This window comes from Oncorhynchus mykiss, chromosome 23 (assembly GCF_057628025.1).
Source record: "Oncorhynchus mykiss isolate SJ-2025 chromosome 23, ASM5762802v1, whole genome shotgun sequence".
Taxonomy (NCBI): domain Eukaryota; kingdom Metazoa; phylum Chordata; class Actinopteri; order Salmoniformes; family Salmonidae; genus Oncorhynchus; species Oncorhynchus mykiss.
This window is the reverse complement of record NC_143044.1, coordinates 16,160,982-16,174,965: the sequence shown is the minus strand read 5'-3', so window position 1 is coordinate 16,174,965 and position 13,984 is coordinate 16,160,982. Positions and strand designations below refer to the sequence as shown.

The 13,984-nt window shown below is 41.6% G+C and overlaps 1 protein-coding gene across 2 annotated transcripts in view; it reads right to left on the bottom strand.

The window, feature by feature from the left end:
• The window catches only part of adam12b (ADAM metallopeptidase domain 12b), a 158,842-nt gene that overhangs the window by 44,657 nt on the left and 100,201 nt on the right, over positions 1 to 13,984 (bottom strand). For both annotated transcript variants that reach the window (XM_021580539.3, XM_021580540.3), the window contains exons 5-6: positions 4,683 to 4,759; positions 2,846 to 3,035 (exon numbers count right to left, since the gene is read on the bottom strand). In XM_021580539.3, coding sequence (XP_021436214.3) covers positions 2,846 to 3,035; positions 4,683 to 4,759 — 267 coding nt within the window. The remainder of the gene's footprint in view (positions 1 to 2,845; positions 3,036 to 4,682; positions 4,760 to 13,984) is intronic.

Below are 13,984 nucleotides of genomic sequence, written 5' to 3'. Positions count from 1 at the left end.
GCTCTGGCTGCTCCATGCTGAATGGCTGCTCCATGCTGACTGGCTGCTCCATGCTGACTGGCGGCCCTGGCTGCTCCATGCTGATTGGCGGCCCTGGCTGCTCCATGCTGACTGGCGGCCCTGGCTGCTCCATGCTGACTGGCGGCCCTGGCTGCTCCATACTGACTGGCGGCCCTGGCTGCTCCATACTGACTGGCGGCCCTGGCTGCTCCATGCTAACTGGCAGCTCTGGCGGCTCCTTGCAGACTGGCAGCTCTGGCGGCTCCTTGCAGACTGGCAGCTCTGGCGGCATCCTGCAGACAGGCAGCTCTGGCGGCTCCTTGCAGACTGGCAGCTCCTTGCAGACTGGCAGCTCCTTGCAGACTGGCAGCTCCTTGCAGACTGGCAGCTCCTTGCAAACTGGCAGCTCTATGCAAACTGGCAGTTCTGAACAGGCGGGAGACTCCGGCAGCGCTGTAGAGAAGGAAGGCTCTAACAGCGCTAAACAGGCGGGAGACTCCGACAGCGCTGGAGAGGAGGAGGGCTCCGACAGCGCTGGACAGGCGAGGCGCACTGTAGGCCTGATGCGTGGTGCTGGCACTGGTGGTACTGGGCCGAGGACACGCACAGGAAGCCTGGTGCGGGGAGCTGCTACCGGAGGGCTGGGGTGTGGAGGTGGCACAGGATGGGTTAGACCGTGAAGGCGTACTGGAGATCTTGAGAGCGGTGCTGGCACAGGACGTGCAAGGCTAGGGAGGTGCACAGGAGGCCTGGTACGTGAGACTGGCACCATCTTCACCAGCCGACTAACACGCACCTCAGGACGAGTATGGAGCGCTGACCCAGGTGCCATCAAATCCCCGACACGCTCCGTCGGGCGAATTCCATGTTTAAAACACCAACACAGCAACTCCCTCATTTCTCTCTCCTCCAATTTCCCCATTAACTCCTTCACAGTCTCTGTTTCGCTCACCTCCAACACCGGCTCTGGTTCTGGTCTCCTCCTTGGCTCCTCACGATAAACAGGGAGAGTTGGCTCAGGTCTGGCTCCTGACTCTGCCACACTCTCCCTGAGCCCCCCCCCCAAGAAATTTTTGGGGCTGACTATGGGGCCTCCGTCCGCGCCGCCTTGCTTGCTTCGCAAACTCCATTCTCCTATATCCTTCCGCGCACTGCTCCATCGAATCCCAGGCGGGCTCCGGCACGCTCCCTGGGTCGACCGCCCACCTGTCTATCTCCTCCCAAGAAGTATAGTCCATACTGTACTCCACTTTGGGCTGTTCTTGCCTGTTGACACGCTGCTTGGTCCCTTTGTGGTGGGTGATTCTGTAACGGTAGTGTTTGTGAGAAGGAGAGTCGGACCAAAATGCGGCGTGTCTATTGCAATCCATGTTTAATGAAGTAACACACTAAACACAAACACTATCAAAACAATAAACTTAACGAAAACCGAAACAGCCTATACTTGTGTAACCTAACACAGAACAATGACATCAGGACACAAAGGACACAAAGGACAATCACCCACGACAAACTCAAAGAATATGGCTGCCTAAATATGGTTCCCAATCAGAGACAACGATAAACACCTGCCTCTGATTGAGAACCACTTCAGACAGCCATAGACTTAGCTAGAACACCCCACTAGCTACAATCCCCATACACACCACATACAAAAACCCCATGCCACACCCTGGCCTGACCAAATAAATAAAGATAAACACAAAATACTTTGACCAGGGTGTGACACCACAAGCCACCTGGGAGACACACCAAACATGTGGAAGAAGGTGCTCTGGTCAGATGAAACCAAAATTGAACTTTTTGGCAACAATGCAAAACGTTATGTTTGGTGTAAAAGCTACACAGCTCATCACCCTGAACACACCATCCCCACTGTCAAACATGGTGGTGGCAACATCATGGGTTGGGCCTGCTTTTCTTCAGCAGGGACAGGGAAGATGGTTAAAATTGATGGGAAGATGGATGGAGCCAAATACAGGACCATTCTGGAAGAAAACCTGATGGAGTCTGCAAAAGACCTGAGACTGGGACGGAGATTTGTCTTCCAACAAGACAATGATCCAAAACATAAAGCAAAATCTACAATGGAATGGTTCAAAAATAAACACATCCAGGTGTTAGAATGGCCAAGTCAAAGTCCAGACCTGAATCCAATCGAGAATCTGTGGAAAGAACTGAAAACTGCTGTTCACAAATGCTCTCCATCCAACCTCACTGAGCTCGAGCTGTTTTGCAAGGAGGAATGGGAAAAAATGTCAGTCTCTCAATGTGCAAAACTGATAGACATACCCCAATAGACTTACAGCTGTAATCGCAGCAAAAGGTGGCGCTACAAAGTATTAACTTAAGGGGGCTGAATAATTTTGCACGCCCAATTTTTCAGTTTTTGATTTGTTAAAAAGTTTGAAATATCCAATAAATGTCGTTCCACTTCATGATTGTGTCCCACTTGTTGTTGATTCTTCACAAAAAAATACAGTTTTATATCTTTATGTTTGAAGCCTGAAATGTGGCAAAAGGTCGCAAAGTTCAAGGGGGCCGAATACTTTCGCAAGGCACTGTTTCTGGATGACAATGTCTTAAGTCCATGAGCCCACGCTCCTACATCACTCTCTATCTATCTCACTGATACCATTATTCCAGATCTCATACAACATGAATCCATTATCAAGCTCTTCCTTTTGAACATCTTCTAGATCTAATGATTTGATCTGATAGCTTTATCATGAGCATTTTTGTTAATGGAATGCTACAGTACCAATATTTCTAATGTGGTATTTGATGGAGGTAATCTGAAGGAAATGGTCAGAAGAAAAACTTAGTTGTTGTCGATGAGCCTTACCCTGGTACTGAATGTTCTGAACGGGCTTCTTAGATGGTTGTCAGGTGTAACAGAGGACATGTTGAAGCCATGACCACAGGTTCCAGAGGACAGGTTGAGGTTTTCCCCTCGGTAAATGATGTGTGTATAATTGTCCTGGTCCAACGATGGTTCAAGGATAAAGGTCTTATTTTCAAGTGAGATGAAACCCCTGTAAGACAAGGGAAGACGAGGCATAGCTGTTCAACAGATCTGGCATAATAAATTGACTGTGTGGACAAAGCATTCTGTGACCAGAAGGGGGAAGCCATCTTGATTTTTGACTGCATGTTATGCTATGGTCAGAAATGTTTGTAATTAGGAAAATGTTTATAGTTTAAAGGCCTAGGTCTTTATCTTTGAGTGAGAACTTTCTCAAAGTCTAGTAAGGGACAGTGCTTGACTTGGGCAAGAGCTCACCGGAACGGAGTACCGGTGCCTCTATTTTTCTACTGCTAGAGCTCCCGCACCTCATAGAATATTAGCTCAAAAGTATTATGGAGCCCCTGCACCTAAATATAAACAGTACCAGCACCCAAAATGAGTACTAGCATCTATTTCAGTCCAAGTCAAGAACTGGTAAGGGATATTGTATTGATCATCAAGAGAAGTTTCCTTTATGTGGACTGTGGACTTCCAAGGACCAAAGTGTGGAAGGATATTTCTAAGGCCTACTTATATATTTCATTTTTTTCTCTCTCTGTACTGGCTTTTTAAATTTTTCGCATCTGGATTATTTAGATTTGTTTTATTTTCTTACTGGATGTTGGGACTGAACAAATGTCTCTTAGTGAAATAACTCAGTCAATGTAAATGGCCCCACTGACTTACAGTAGATTCAACTCCCCAAAGAGGCTCTTAGGCCAACTAAAACTCTGAAACAATTTGTTTTGGCATTGAAGCCAAGCCACATGTTGCTCGTCAAACATCTGTCTGCCTCAAGGATTTTGTGAGGTACAAGATTAAAAAAAGAATGACCAGTAACACTTCTTGTGGGTGGACTCTTATTCAGGTCAACATTTTTATCACAAATGTATTACCGCTAAAAGTTCCTCTTCATTAGCTTTTATTGCATCGTTAAAAGGTTTCATGGCATACTAAACGTTTTCTCGTCACATAATGCATCTGTAGTTTGGGGTAATTAAGCAGGAGATGAGCGTACATCAGCAGGCTTTCTGTTGCTGTTTAGACTCAGCCAGGCAGCTTTATTACTTCCAGGTGGCCATTAGGCACAGACACATGCCCAGAGGAGAGTGGAGGAGAATACAGATAATCACTGGGTGGCCCAGACCAAGACCATGTTCTATGTCTAGGGATCTATTATACACTTTCGGTGGACTCTTCTATACTCTTGGGTAAGTGGAAACTCATACCTGTTTGTTGACAGAGAATTAAGGGGCTAAAGTGCGATTCCACAGCAGCGGAAAATATTTGTGGTATCTCAGATTGTTCTGGCAATTTTCACATACATTTCATTGGGATGAAGGATGTTTGAAATGCTTTTTACATTTGTATCACAAAACATCATTCTGAAAATATGATGAACTTGGCCATCTATACATGCCTCATTTAAGACCCTATGATATGCAAACAGTACATGATATAGACATCTTGGTGTCACTATACTCCTTTTGGTGTGCTCTAAGATATGGAGTATGAAATAAAAAAAATGACATTCAAATGGTTTGTCATACACATCCTTTCTTCGCAATGAAGTTCCTATGTGAGAATTGCCGGAACAATCTGTGGGTCATGATTGTGGCCACTTACACAGCATGTCTCAGGCTTCTGGGATCCTATAGACTGAAGTGTTACTTACCGGAGGCCAGAGCAGGTGCTGAGAGTGACGTCAGAGTTAGCGTGGCCTTCCACTTCTCCATGGTAGTAACAGTTCTTCTGAAAAATACCAACATGACACTCAAGTCAAATTTAAACCGTGTCAGGACATTCTTTAACATACTATAGTATACATATCTTTCGTTTCACCAATGGTCAACCAAGGAGAAGTGGAAAGGAGGCTATTAAGTGTACAGAGACATAATGAAGCTACTGTCTGTCTGAGACAGTATGATGAGGAAGTGTCTGGTTTGGAGTCAAAACAAAACTCTGTATTATGGCTGAATGGCTTCCTTCAAGTCTACACCAATTACTCTAAGACCAACTGCTTTGTTAGCCAAAAGTCTGTTTGAAAAATACTGAACGTCAGTACTGAACTGTGAGACAAAATACTTGAAGCTGGCATTTTCCGTAGCCAGTTCATACTTTTACACAATCACTAAGGATGTACTGACTTGACTCCAAAAGAGACCCCTTTACTGCTCTGAAAGGAGACTCCTTTTGAAATAGCATTGCTATGAAAATACTTGGCTGAGTCACCAACTAACATGAACATGTCGGTGCCATAGACATACAGGAACAATATATAAAAGTATGTGGATACCACTTCAAATTAGTGGATTCGGCTAATTCAGCCACACCCGTTGCTGACAGGTGTCTAAAATCGAGCACACAGACATGCAATCTCCATAGACAAACATTGGCAGTAGAATGGTGTGATGAAGTTTGTAGCGTGTAAAAATCATCCTCGTTTGCAACACTCATTACCAAGTTCCAAACTTTCCTCTGGAAGAAACATCAGCACAATAACTGTACATCAGGAGCTTCATGAAATGGGTTTCCATGGATAAGCAGCCACACACAAGACTAACATCACCATGCACAATGCCAACTTTGCCTGGAGTGGTGTAAAGCTTGCCGCCATTGGACTCTGGAGTAGTGGAAAGCGTTCTCTGGAGTGATGAATCACGCTTCACCATCTGGCATACCAGGAGAACGCTACTTGCCCAAATTCACAGAGCCTACTGTAAAGTTTGGTGGAGAAGGAATGATGGTCTGGGGCTGTTTTTCATGATTCGGGCTAGGCCCCTTATTTCCAGTGAAGGGAAATCTTAACTCTACAGCATAGAATTACATTCTAGATGATTACGTGCTTCCAACTTTGTGGCAACAGTTTAGGAAAGATCCTTTCCTGTTCCAGCATGATAATGCTCCTGTGCACAAAGCGAGGTCCATACAGAAATGGTTTGTTGAAATCGGTGTGGAAAAACTTGACTGGCCTGCACAGTGCCCATACCTCAGCCCCATCAAACACCTGAATTGGAACACCGACACCGAGCGAGGCCTAATTGCCCAGTATCAGTGCCTGACCTCAATAATGCGCTTGTGGCTGAAGGGAAGCAAGTCCCCGCAGCAATGTTCCAACATCTAGTGGAAAGCCTTCCCAGGAGAGTGGAGGCTGTTATAGCAGCAAAAGGGGACCAACTCCATATTAATGCAGATGATTTTGGAATGAAATGTTTGACGAGCAGGTGTCCACATACTTTTGGTCATGTAGTGTATATTGGGTAGCATTATGTTTAGCATTTACCTTAGCATTCTTTATGACACTATGATATTTTGTTTTGAGTTTGTGTACCAATTTAGGGTTTTATAATGTCCATAAATACTTAGTTGTGTTTTGGAAAGGAAACATTTAAATGAAAATAGCTGCCAGACACCATAACGTAGTCGACTTTCAAAATATGTGACCTTTAACTGGTGGTTTTGGTCATTTCAGTGGAACATGTAAAATTGGTTGTTAAATGAAAACCTTTTTTTTATTAGGCATATACAGTGCCTTCGGGAAGTATTCAGACCCCTTGACTTTTTCCACATTTGTCATGTTACAGCAAATTCTAAAATAATATTTCTCATCAATATAGACACACTACCCTATAATGACAAAGAAAATATAGGTTCCTAGAAATATTTGCTAATTAATTAAAAAAATAAATGAGAATATTACATTTACATAAGTATTCAGACCCTTTACTCAGTACTTTGTTGAAGCACCTTTGGCAGCGATTACAGCATCGATTCTTCTTGGGTATGACACTACAAGCTTGACACACCTGTATTTGGGGAGTTTTTCCTTTTCTTTTCTTCAGATCCTCTCAAGCTCTGTCAGGTTCAGGTCTCTCCAGAGATGTTTGATCAGGTTCGAGACTGGGCTCTGGCTGGGCCACTCAAGGACATTCAGAGACTTGTCCTGAAGCCACTCATGCGTTGTCTTGGCTGTGTGGTTAGGGTCGTTGTCCTGTTGGAAGGTGGACCTTCACCCCAGGCTGAGGACCTGAGCACTCTGTAGCAGGTTTTCATCAAGGATCTCTCTACACTTTACTTCGTTCAGCTTTGCCTCGATCCTGACTAGTCTCCCAATCCCTGCCACTGAAAAACATCCCCACAGCATGATTCTGCCACCACCATGCTTCACCGTAGGGATGGTGCCAGGTTTCTTCAGACCAAAGAATGTTGTTTATCATTTAGTTGTCTTATGGCAAAACTCTAAGCCAGCTGTCATGTGCCTTTTAATGAGGAGTGGCTTCAATCTGGCCACTACCAGAAAGGCCTGATTGGTGGAGTGCTGCAGAGATGGTTGTCCTTCTGGAAGATTCTCCCATCTCCACAGAGGAACTCTAGAGCTCTGTGAGAGTGACCATCGGGTTCTTGGTCACCTCCCTGACCAAAGCCCTTCTCCCCCGATTGCTCAGTTTGGCCGGGAGGCTAGCTCTAGGAAGAGTCTTGGTAGTTCCAAACTTCTTCCATTTAAGAATGATGGAAGCCACTGTGTTCTTGGGGACCTTCAATGCTGCAGACATTTTTTTGGTACCCTTCCCCAGATCTGTGCCTCGATACGATGCTGTTTCGGAGCTTTACGGACAATTTCTTCGACCTCATGGCTTGGTTTTTACTCATGCAGTGTCAACCGTGGGACCTTATACAGTGCCTTGCGAAAGTGTTCGGCCCCCTTGAACTTTGCGACCTTTTGCCACATTTCAGGCTTCAAACATAAAGATATAAAACTGTATTTTTTTGTGAAGAATCAACAACAAGTGGGACACAATCATGAAGTGGAACGACATTTATTGGATATTTCAAACTTTTTTAACAAATCAAAAACGGAAAAATTGGGCGTGCAAAATGATTCAGCCCCCTTAAGTTAATACTTTGTAGCGCCACCTTTTGCTGCGATTACAGCTGTAAGTCGCTTGGGGTATGTCTCTATCAGTTTTGCACATCGAGAGACTGAATTTTTTCCCCATTCCACCTTGCAAAACAGCTCGAGCTCAGTGAGGTTGGATTGAGAGCATTTGTGAACAAGCAGTTTTCAGTTCTTTCCACAGATTCTCGATTGGATTCAGGACTGGTCTTTGACTTGGCCATTCTAACACCTGGATATGTTTATTTTTGAACCATTCCATTGTAGATTTTGCTTTATGTTTTGGATCATTGTCTTGTTGGAAGACAAATCTCCGTCCCAGTCTCAGGTCTTTTGCAGACTCCATCAGGTTTTCTTGCAGAATGGTCCTGTATTTGGCTCCATCTATCTTCCCATCAATTTTAACCATCTTCCCTGTCCCTGCTGAAGAAAAGCAGGCCCAAACCATGATGCTGCTACCACCATGTTTGACAATGGGGATGGTGTGAGCTGTGTTGCTTTTACGCCAAACATAACGTTTTACATTGTTGCCAAAAAGTTCAATTTTGGTTTCATCTGACCAGAGCACCTTCTTCCACATGTTTGGTGTGTCTCCCAGGTGGCTTGTGGCAAACTTTAAACGACACTTTTTATGGATATCTTTAAGAAATGGATTTCTTCTTGCCACTCTTCCATAAAGGCCAGATTTGTGAAATATACGACTGATTGTTGTCCTATGGACAGAGTCTCCCACCTCAGCTGTAGATCTCTGCAGTTCATCCAGAGTGATCATGGGCCTCTTGGCTGCATCTCTGATCAGTCTTCTCCTGTATGAGCTGAAAGTTTAGAGGGACGGCCAGGTCTTAGTAGATTTGCAGTGGTCTGATACTCCTTCCATTTCAATATTATCGCTTGCACAGTGCTCCTTGGGATGTTTAAAGCTTGGGAAATATTTTTGTATCCAAATCCGGCTTTAAACTTCTTCACAACAGTATCTCGGACCTGCCTGGTGTGTTCCTTGTTCTTCATGATGCTCTCTGCGCTTTTAACGGACCTCTGAGACTATCACAGTGCAGGTGCATTTATACGGAGACTTGATTACACACAGGTGGATTGTATTTATCATCATTAGTCATTTAGGTCAACATTGGATCATTCAGAGATCCTCACTGAACTTCTGGAGAGAGTTTGCTGCACTGAAAGTAAAGGGGCTGAATAATTTTGCACGCCCAATTTTTCAGTTTTTGATTTGTTAAAAAAGTTTGAAATATCCAATAAATGTCGTTCCACTTCATGATTGTGTCCCACTTGTTGTTGATTCTTCACAAAAAAATACAGTTTTATATCTTTATGTTTGAAGCCTGAAATGTGGCAAAAGGTCGCAAAGTTCAAGGGGGCCGAATACTTTCGCAAGGCACTGTATATACAGGTGTGTGCCTTTACAAATAATTTCCAATCAATTGAATTTACCACAGGTGGACTCCAAACAAGTTGCAGAAACATCTCAAGGATTAGCAATAGAAGCAGGATACAAATGAGCTCAATGTCGAGTCTCATACATAGCAAAGGGTGTGAATACTTTATATGTTTTTCTGTTTATTTTTATTTTTAATACATTTGCAAAAATGTCTAAAAACCTGTTTGCGCTTCATTAGGGGGTATTGTGTGTAGATTGCTGTGTATTACTCTTTTTAAAATCAATTTTAGTATAAGGCTGTAACATAACGAAATGTGGAAAAAGGCAAGGGGTCTGAATACTTTTCGAAGGCACTGTGTACATTTCTCAACAAATCTCCATCCAAAACATGTGGAAAAGCAAATGCTTTGATTCCCGGTCAGCTGGAAAAGGGGTCTTAGTATTTGAAATACATTAACACTAGTGGTAAATGCGCTGCTCACAATTGACAGCAGAAACATGGACACCAATGGTGTTTCTCATTCTGCTGGAGTAGATCTAGTATTTCATATTAAACCTACCTTTATGCATCCAGTTGTTTCTTCATTTTAAACTCACCCAACAAAAATCACAATATGCTGTTTTACATTTTGTGTTATTTGTGCTGGTCTAATTCCTAAAATGGAAAAGAACAAGAAACTGTGCATTCTCTGATAGTAATAATAGTTCATATGGTGCTCTTCGATGTCACAGGTTTGTGTCATTGATAAATAAATCATTTTAATATTTACATCGTCAGATGTTTATACATTATGTATAAAAGGCATATGCATGCATTGTTAACTATTTTGATTACTTTAAAACATTGTTGGAGTTCAGGTGTTTGATGTGAATGATGGGTGACTAGTAGCATTCTTGTCAAATACAGTGCCTTCTAAAAGTATCCATAGCCCTTGACTTATTCCACATTTTGTTGTAATACAGCCTGAATTTAAAATGGATTAAATAGATTTTCCCCTCACCCATCTACACACCATACCCCATAATGACAAATTGGTTGTTGATCATTACTAGACATCCATTTTCAGGTATTTTCAAGTAGATTTAAGTCAAAACTGTAACTCAGACACTCAGGAACATTCACTGTCTACTTGGAAAGCAACTCCAGTTTAGATTTGACCTTCTGTTTTTGATTTTTGTCTTGATGAAAGGTGAATTAATCTCCCAGTGTCTGGTGGTAAGCAGACTGAACCAGGTTTTCCTGTGGTATTTTGTCAGTTTATTTTTTATCTTGAAAATCTCCCCAGTCTTTAACGATTACAAGCATACCCATAACATGATGCAGCCACCACTATGGAGAGTGGTACTCAGTTGTTACGTTCGTCGGTGGAAGGATTGGACCAAGGTGCAGCGTGGTAGGCGAACATCTTACTTTTATTAAAATGACCACCAAAAAACAACAAAATACAAAACGAACGTAAAGTTCTGCAGGCTACACAGCAACTATACAAAATCAAGATCCCACAAACTAAGGTGGGAAAAAGGCTGCCTAAGTATGATCCCCAATCAGAGACAATGATAGACAGCTGCCTCTGATTGGGAACCATACCAGGCCAAACAAAGAAATAGGAAAACTAGATTGTCCACCCTAGTCACACCCTGACCTAACCAAAATAGAGAATTAAAAGGATCTCTAAGGTCAAGGTGTGACACTCAGTAATGTGTTGTATTGGATTTGCACAAAACACTATATATTCATGAAAAAAGTTAATTGCTTTGCCACATTTTTTGCAGTATTATTTTAGTGCCTTGTTGCAAACAGAATGCATGTTTTGGAATATGTTTATTCTGTACAGGCTTCATTCTTTTCACTCAGTCAATTAGTTTAGTATGGTGGAGTAACTACAATGTTGCTGATCCATCCATAGTTTTCTCCCAGCGCATCCATTAAACTCTAACTGTTTTAAAGTCACCACTGAAATCCATGAACGGTTTCCTTCCTCTCCAACAGCTGAGATAGGAAGGATGTCTATATTTTTGTAGTGATTGGGGTGTACTGATCCACCATCCAGTGTAAAAGTGTAATTAATAACTGCACCATGCTCAAAGGGATAGTCAATGTCTCTTTTTTTACCCATCTACCAATAGGTGGCCTTCTTTGCGAGGCATTGGAACACCTCCCTGGTCTTTGTGGTTGAATCTGTGTTTGAAATTCACTGCTCGACTGAGGGACCTTAAAGATAATTGTATGTGTGGGATAAAGAGATGAAGTAGTCATTCAAAAATCATGTTAAAAACTATTATTGCATACAGTGAGTCCATGCAACATATTATGTGACTTGTTATGTATATGTTTACTCCTGAACTTACTTAGGCTTGTCATAACAAAGGGTTCAATAGTTATTGACTCAAGACATTTAAGCGTTTGATTTTTAATGAATTAAAAACTTTGCCTTCCACTTTGACATTATGGGGTATTGTTTCTAGTCCAGTGACAATACATTGGAAATTCAGGCTGTAACACAACACAATGTGGAAAAAGTCAAGGAGTGTGAATACTTTCTGAAGGCACTGTAAATATGCTTATTCATTCATAACTATGGATACAATATGCAATGGGTAAATATGGCTTTGAATCTGTAACAGAACATGTCAAAAGTTAGCTCTGAATTGCATTAATACAGCACTGCATTTAGACACCATGAATTGAAATAGATTTCACGTCATTCATATAGTTAGCAGAAATGATAAGGGATTGATGTTGCTAATATCATCTACTGTAGGTAGCTAGCTAGCTAGCTTATTTGCAAAAAAACTAGCCTAGTATTCATGACACATTGTAAATATCTGACTGCTACTAGGATAGTATTATTTTCAAGACACAAGACCAAATGCATAAATAAGCCAACAAATATTAGTTAAATAAAATAAACAATTTCAATACTGAGTGTATAAAACATTAGGAACACCTGCTCTTTCTATGACAGACTAACCAGGTGAATCCAGGTGAAAGCTATTATCCCTTTATTGATGTCACCTGTTTAATCCACTTCGATCAGTGTAGATGAAGGGGAGAAATCAGGTTAAAGAAGGATTTTTAAGCCTTGAGACAATTGAGAGATGGATGTTGTATGTGTGCCATTCAGAGGATGATTGGTAGTGCTGAACTATTAACCAAAATGTTGCTTTTTAAACAACTCATTTACCGCCGTCGGTTCAATTATTTGAATTACATGTTTCTTTTTCTGTGAGCTCAGTTTCTGTCGAGATAAATCAGTAGTTTCCAACAGGCCAATATTCTACATACTTTAGCGCAGAAAACATGGTAATTAACTACAATGACCATAAGTTATTTCGCACCCACTTAAACTTGGCCGGTCTGTTTGGAGAAGACTCAGAGACTGAGAGAAGAAAGTACACTCGATCTAGAGGATAGAAAGCAGTTGCTTCACGAGCCTGAAAATACATGTTCCAGCTGATTGATAGTTAGTATTCAACAGTCATAAAAGTATGCCTTATTTACTTTGAAGAACTACTAAAATTGTTATTTTGTCAGACAGCATAGGCAGCAGCTCTATAGAGATGAGATGATGACTTGGAATTAAATAATAAAGTCATCAAATAAAACAAATAAAATATTTTATTAAAATAAAGTTATGTTACTAAGTGATAAGCAGTAATGCGCAGTCACTACCATCATTGGACTTTAATTTAAAGATGCACTATGCAGAAATCTCTCCAGCATTTCCTGGTTGCTAAAATTCTAATAGTTCGCCTAATTTCAGTTTATGTGACAAAACAAGCAAGTATAGTGTAGAGAATCATCGCACCATCTAAACCGCTGTGAAATATATTTTCCATAACCAAAAATATTGGATTTTCAGCTGTTTGAAGCTGGTGTACAAAACCGAAAGTAAAAGACACAAAAATTAACAGAAAGCATAGAAAGTATAGCACCCATAGACTGATCTACTGCTTCTTAGACTTGCTTTCAATGACAATGACAGATCCATAACTCATATTATACCACCAATCATGTTCTGAAGAAAGAGGAACATCACTGTGTATTTTAGCTTTGAGGAAAATAGATTGTCAATCAGTGCCAAATCACAAACCATTTCCCCTTCCACCTGTCAAGCACCTGTCAAACTGTCCTCACCTCTGCTCAATTAAGTCATATTTTCAAATCTCAATCCAGCTGTAAAGGGGAACAAGCCTGCGAACTATGTTAAGTGAAATGCTTTTGAAAATCACTAATGGTTGGCTTGATTATCCCAGAAGGGTTCAACACATTGTACCTGAAGGCTGGTCTAGAAAAGTCGCTGTGCTGTCCTGTTGTGCCTGTCCTCCTTCAACAGTTAAGCTAATTACTGTAAGGAAGAGTAGTTTAGGTGACCCAGATCTGACTGCTGGCACTAACATTTGTGTACTTACAGTACCCACTAACTAAATCAAACTGTAAGCTAACAAAGACAAATCGCCTTGACATCCATTGGAATATACTGTAGCATGTTCTGGTTCTGGAGGACTTATGTTGTGCTTTGTGAAATAATGTAAATAGCATGATAACTAGCTCTACTTGAGGTACAGTCTCTTCATAAAATATTCACATCCAAATTGTGTTGGTTCCAAGGTGGGTTTAAAATGTATTAAAATACTCTGTAATGTCAAAGTGGAAGAAAAATTATAACATTTGTAAAATAATTAT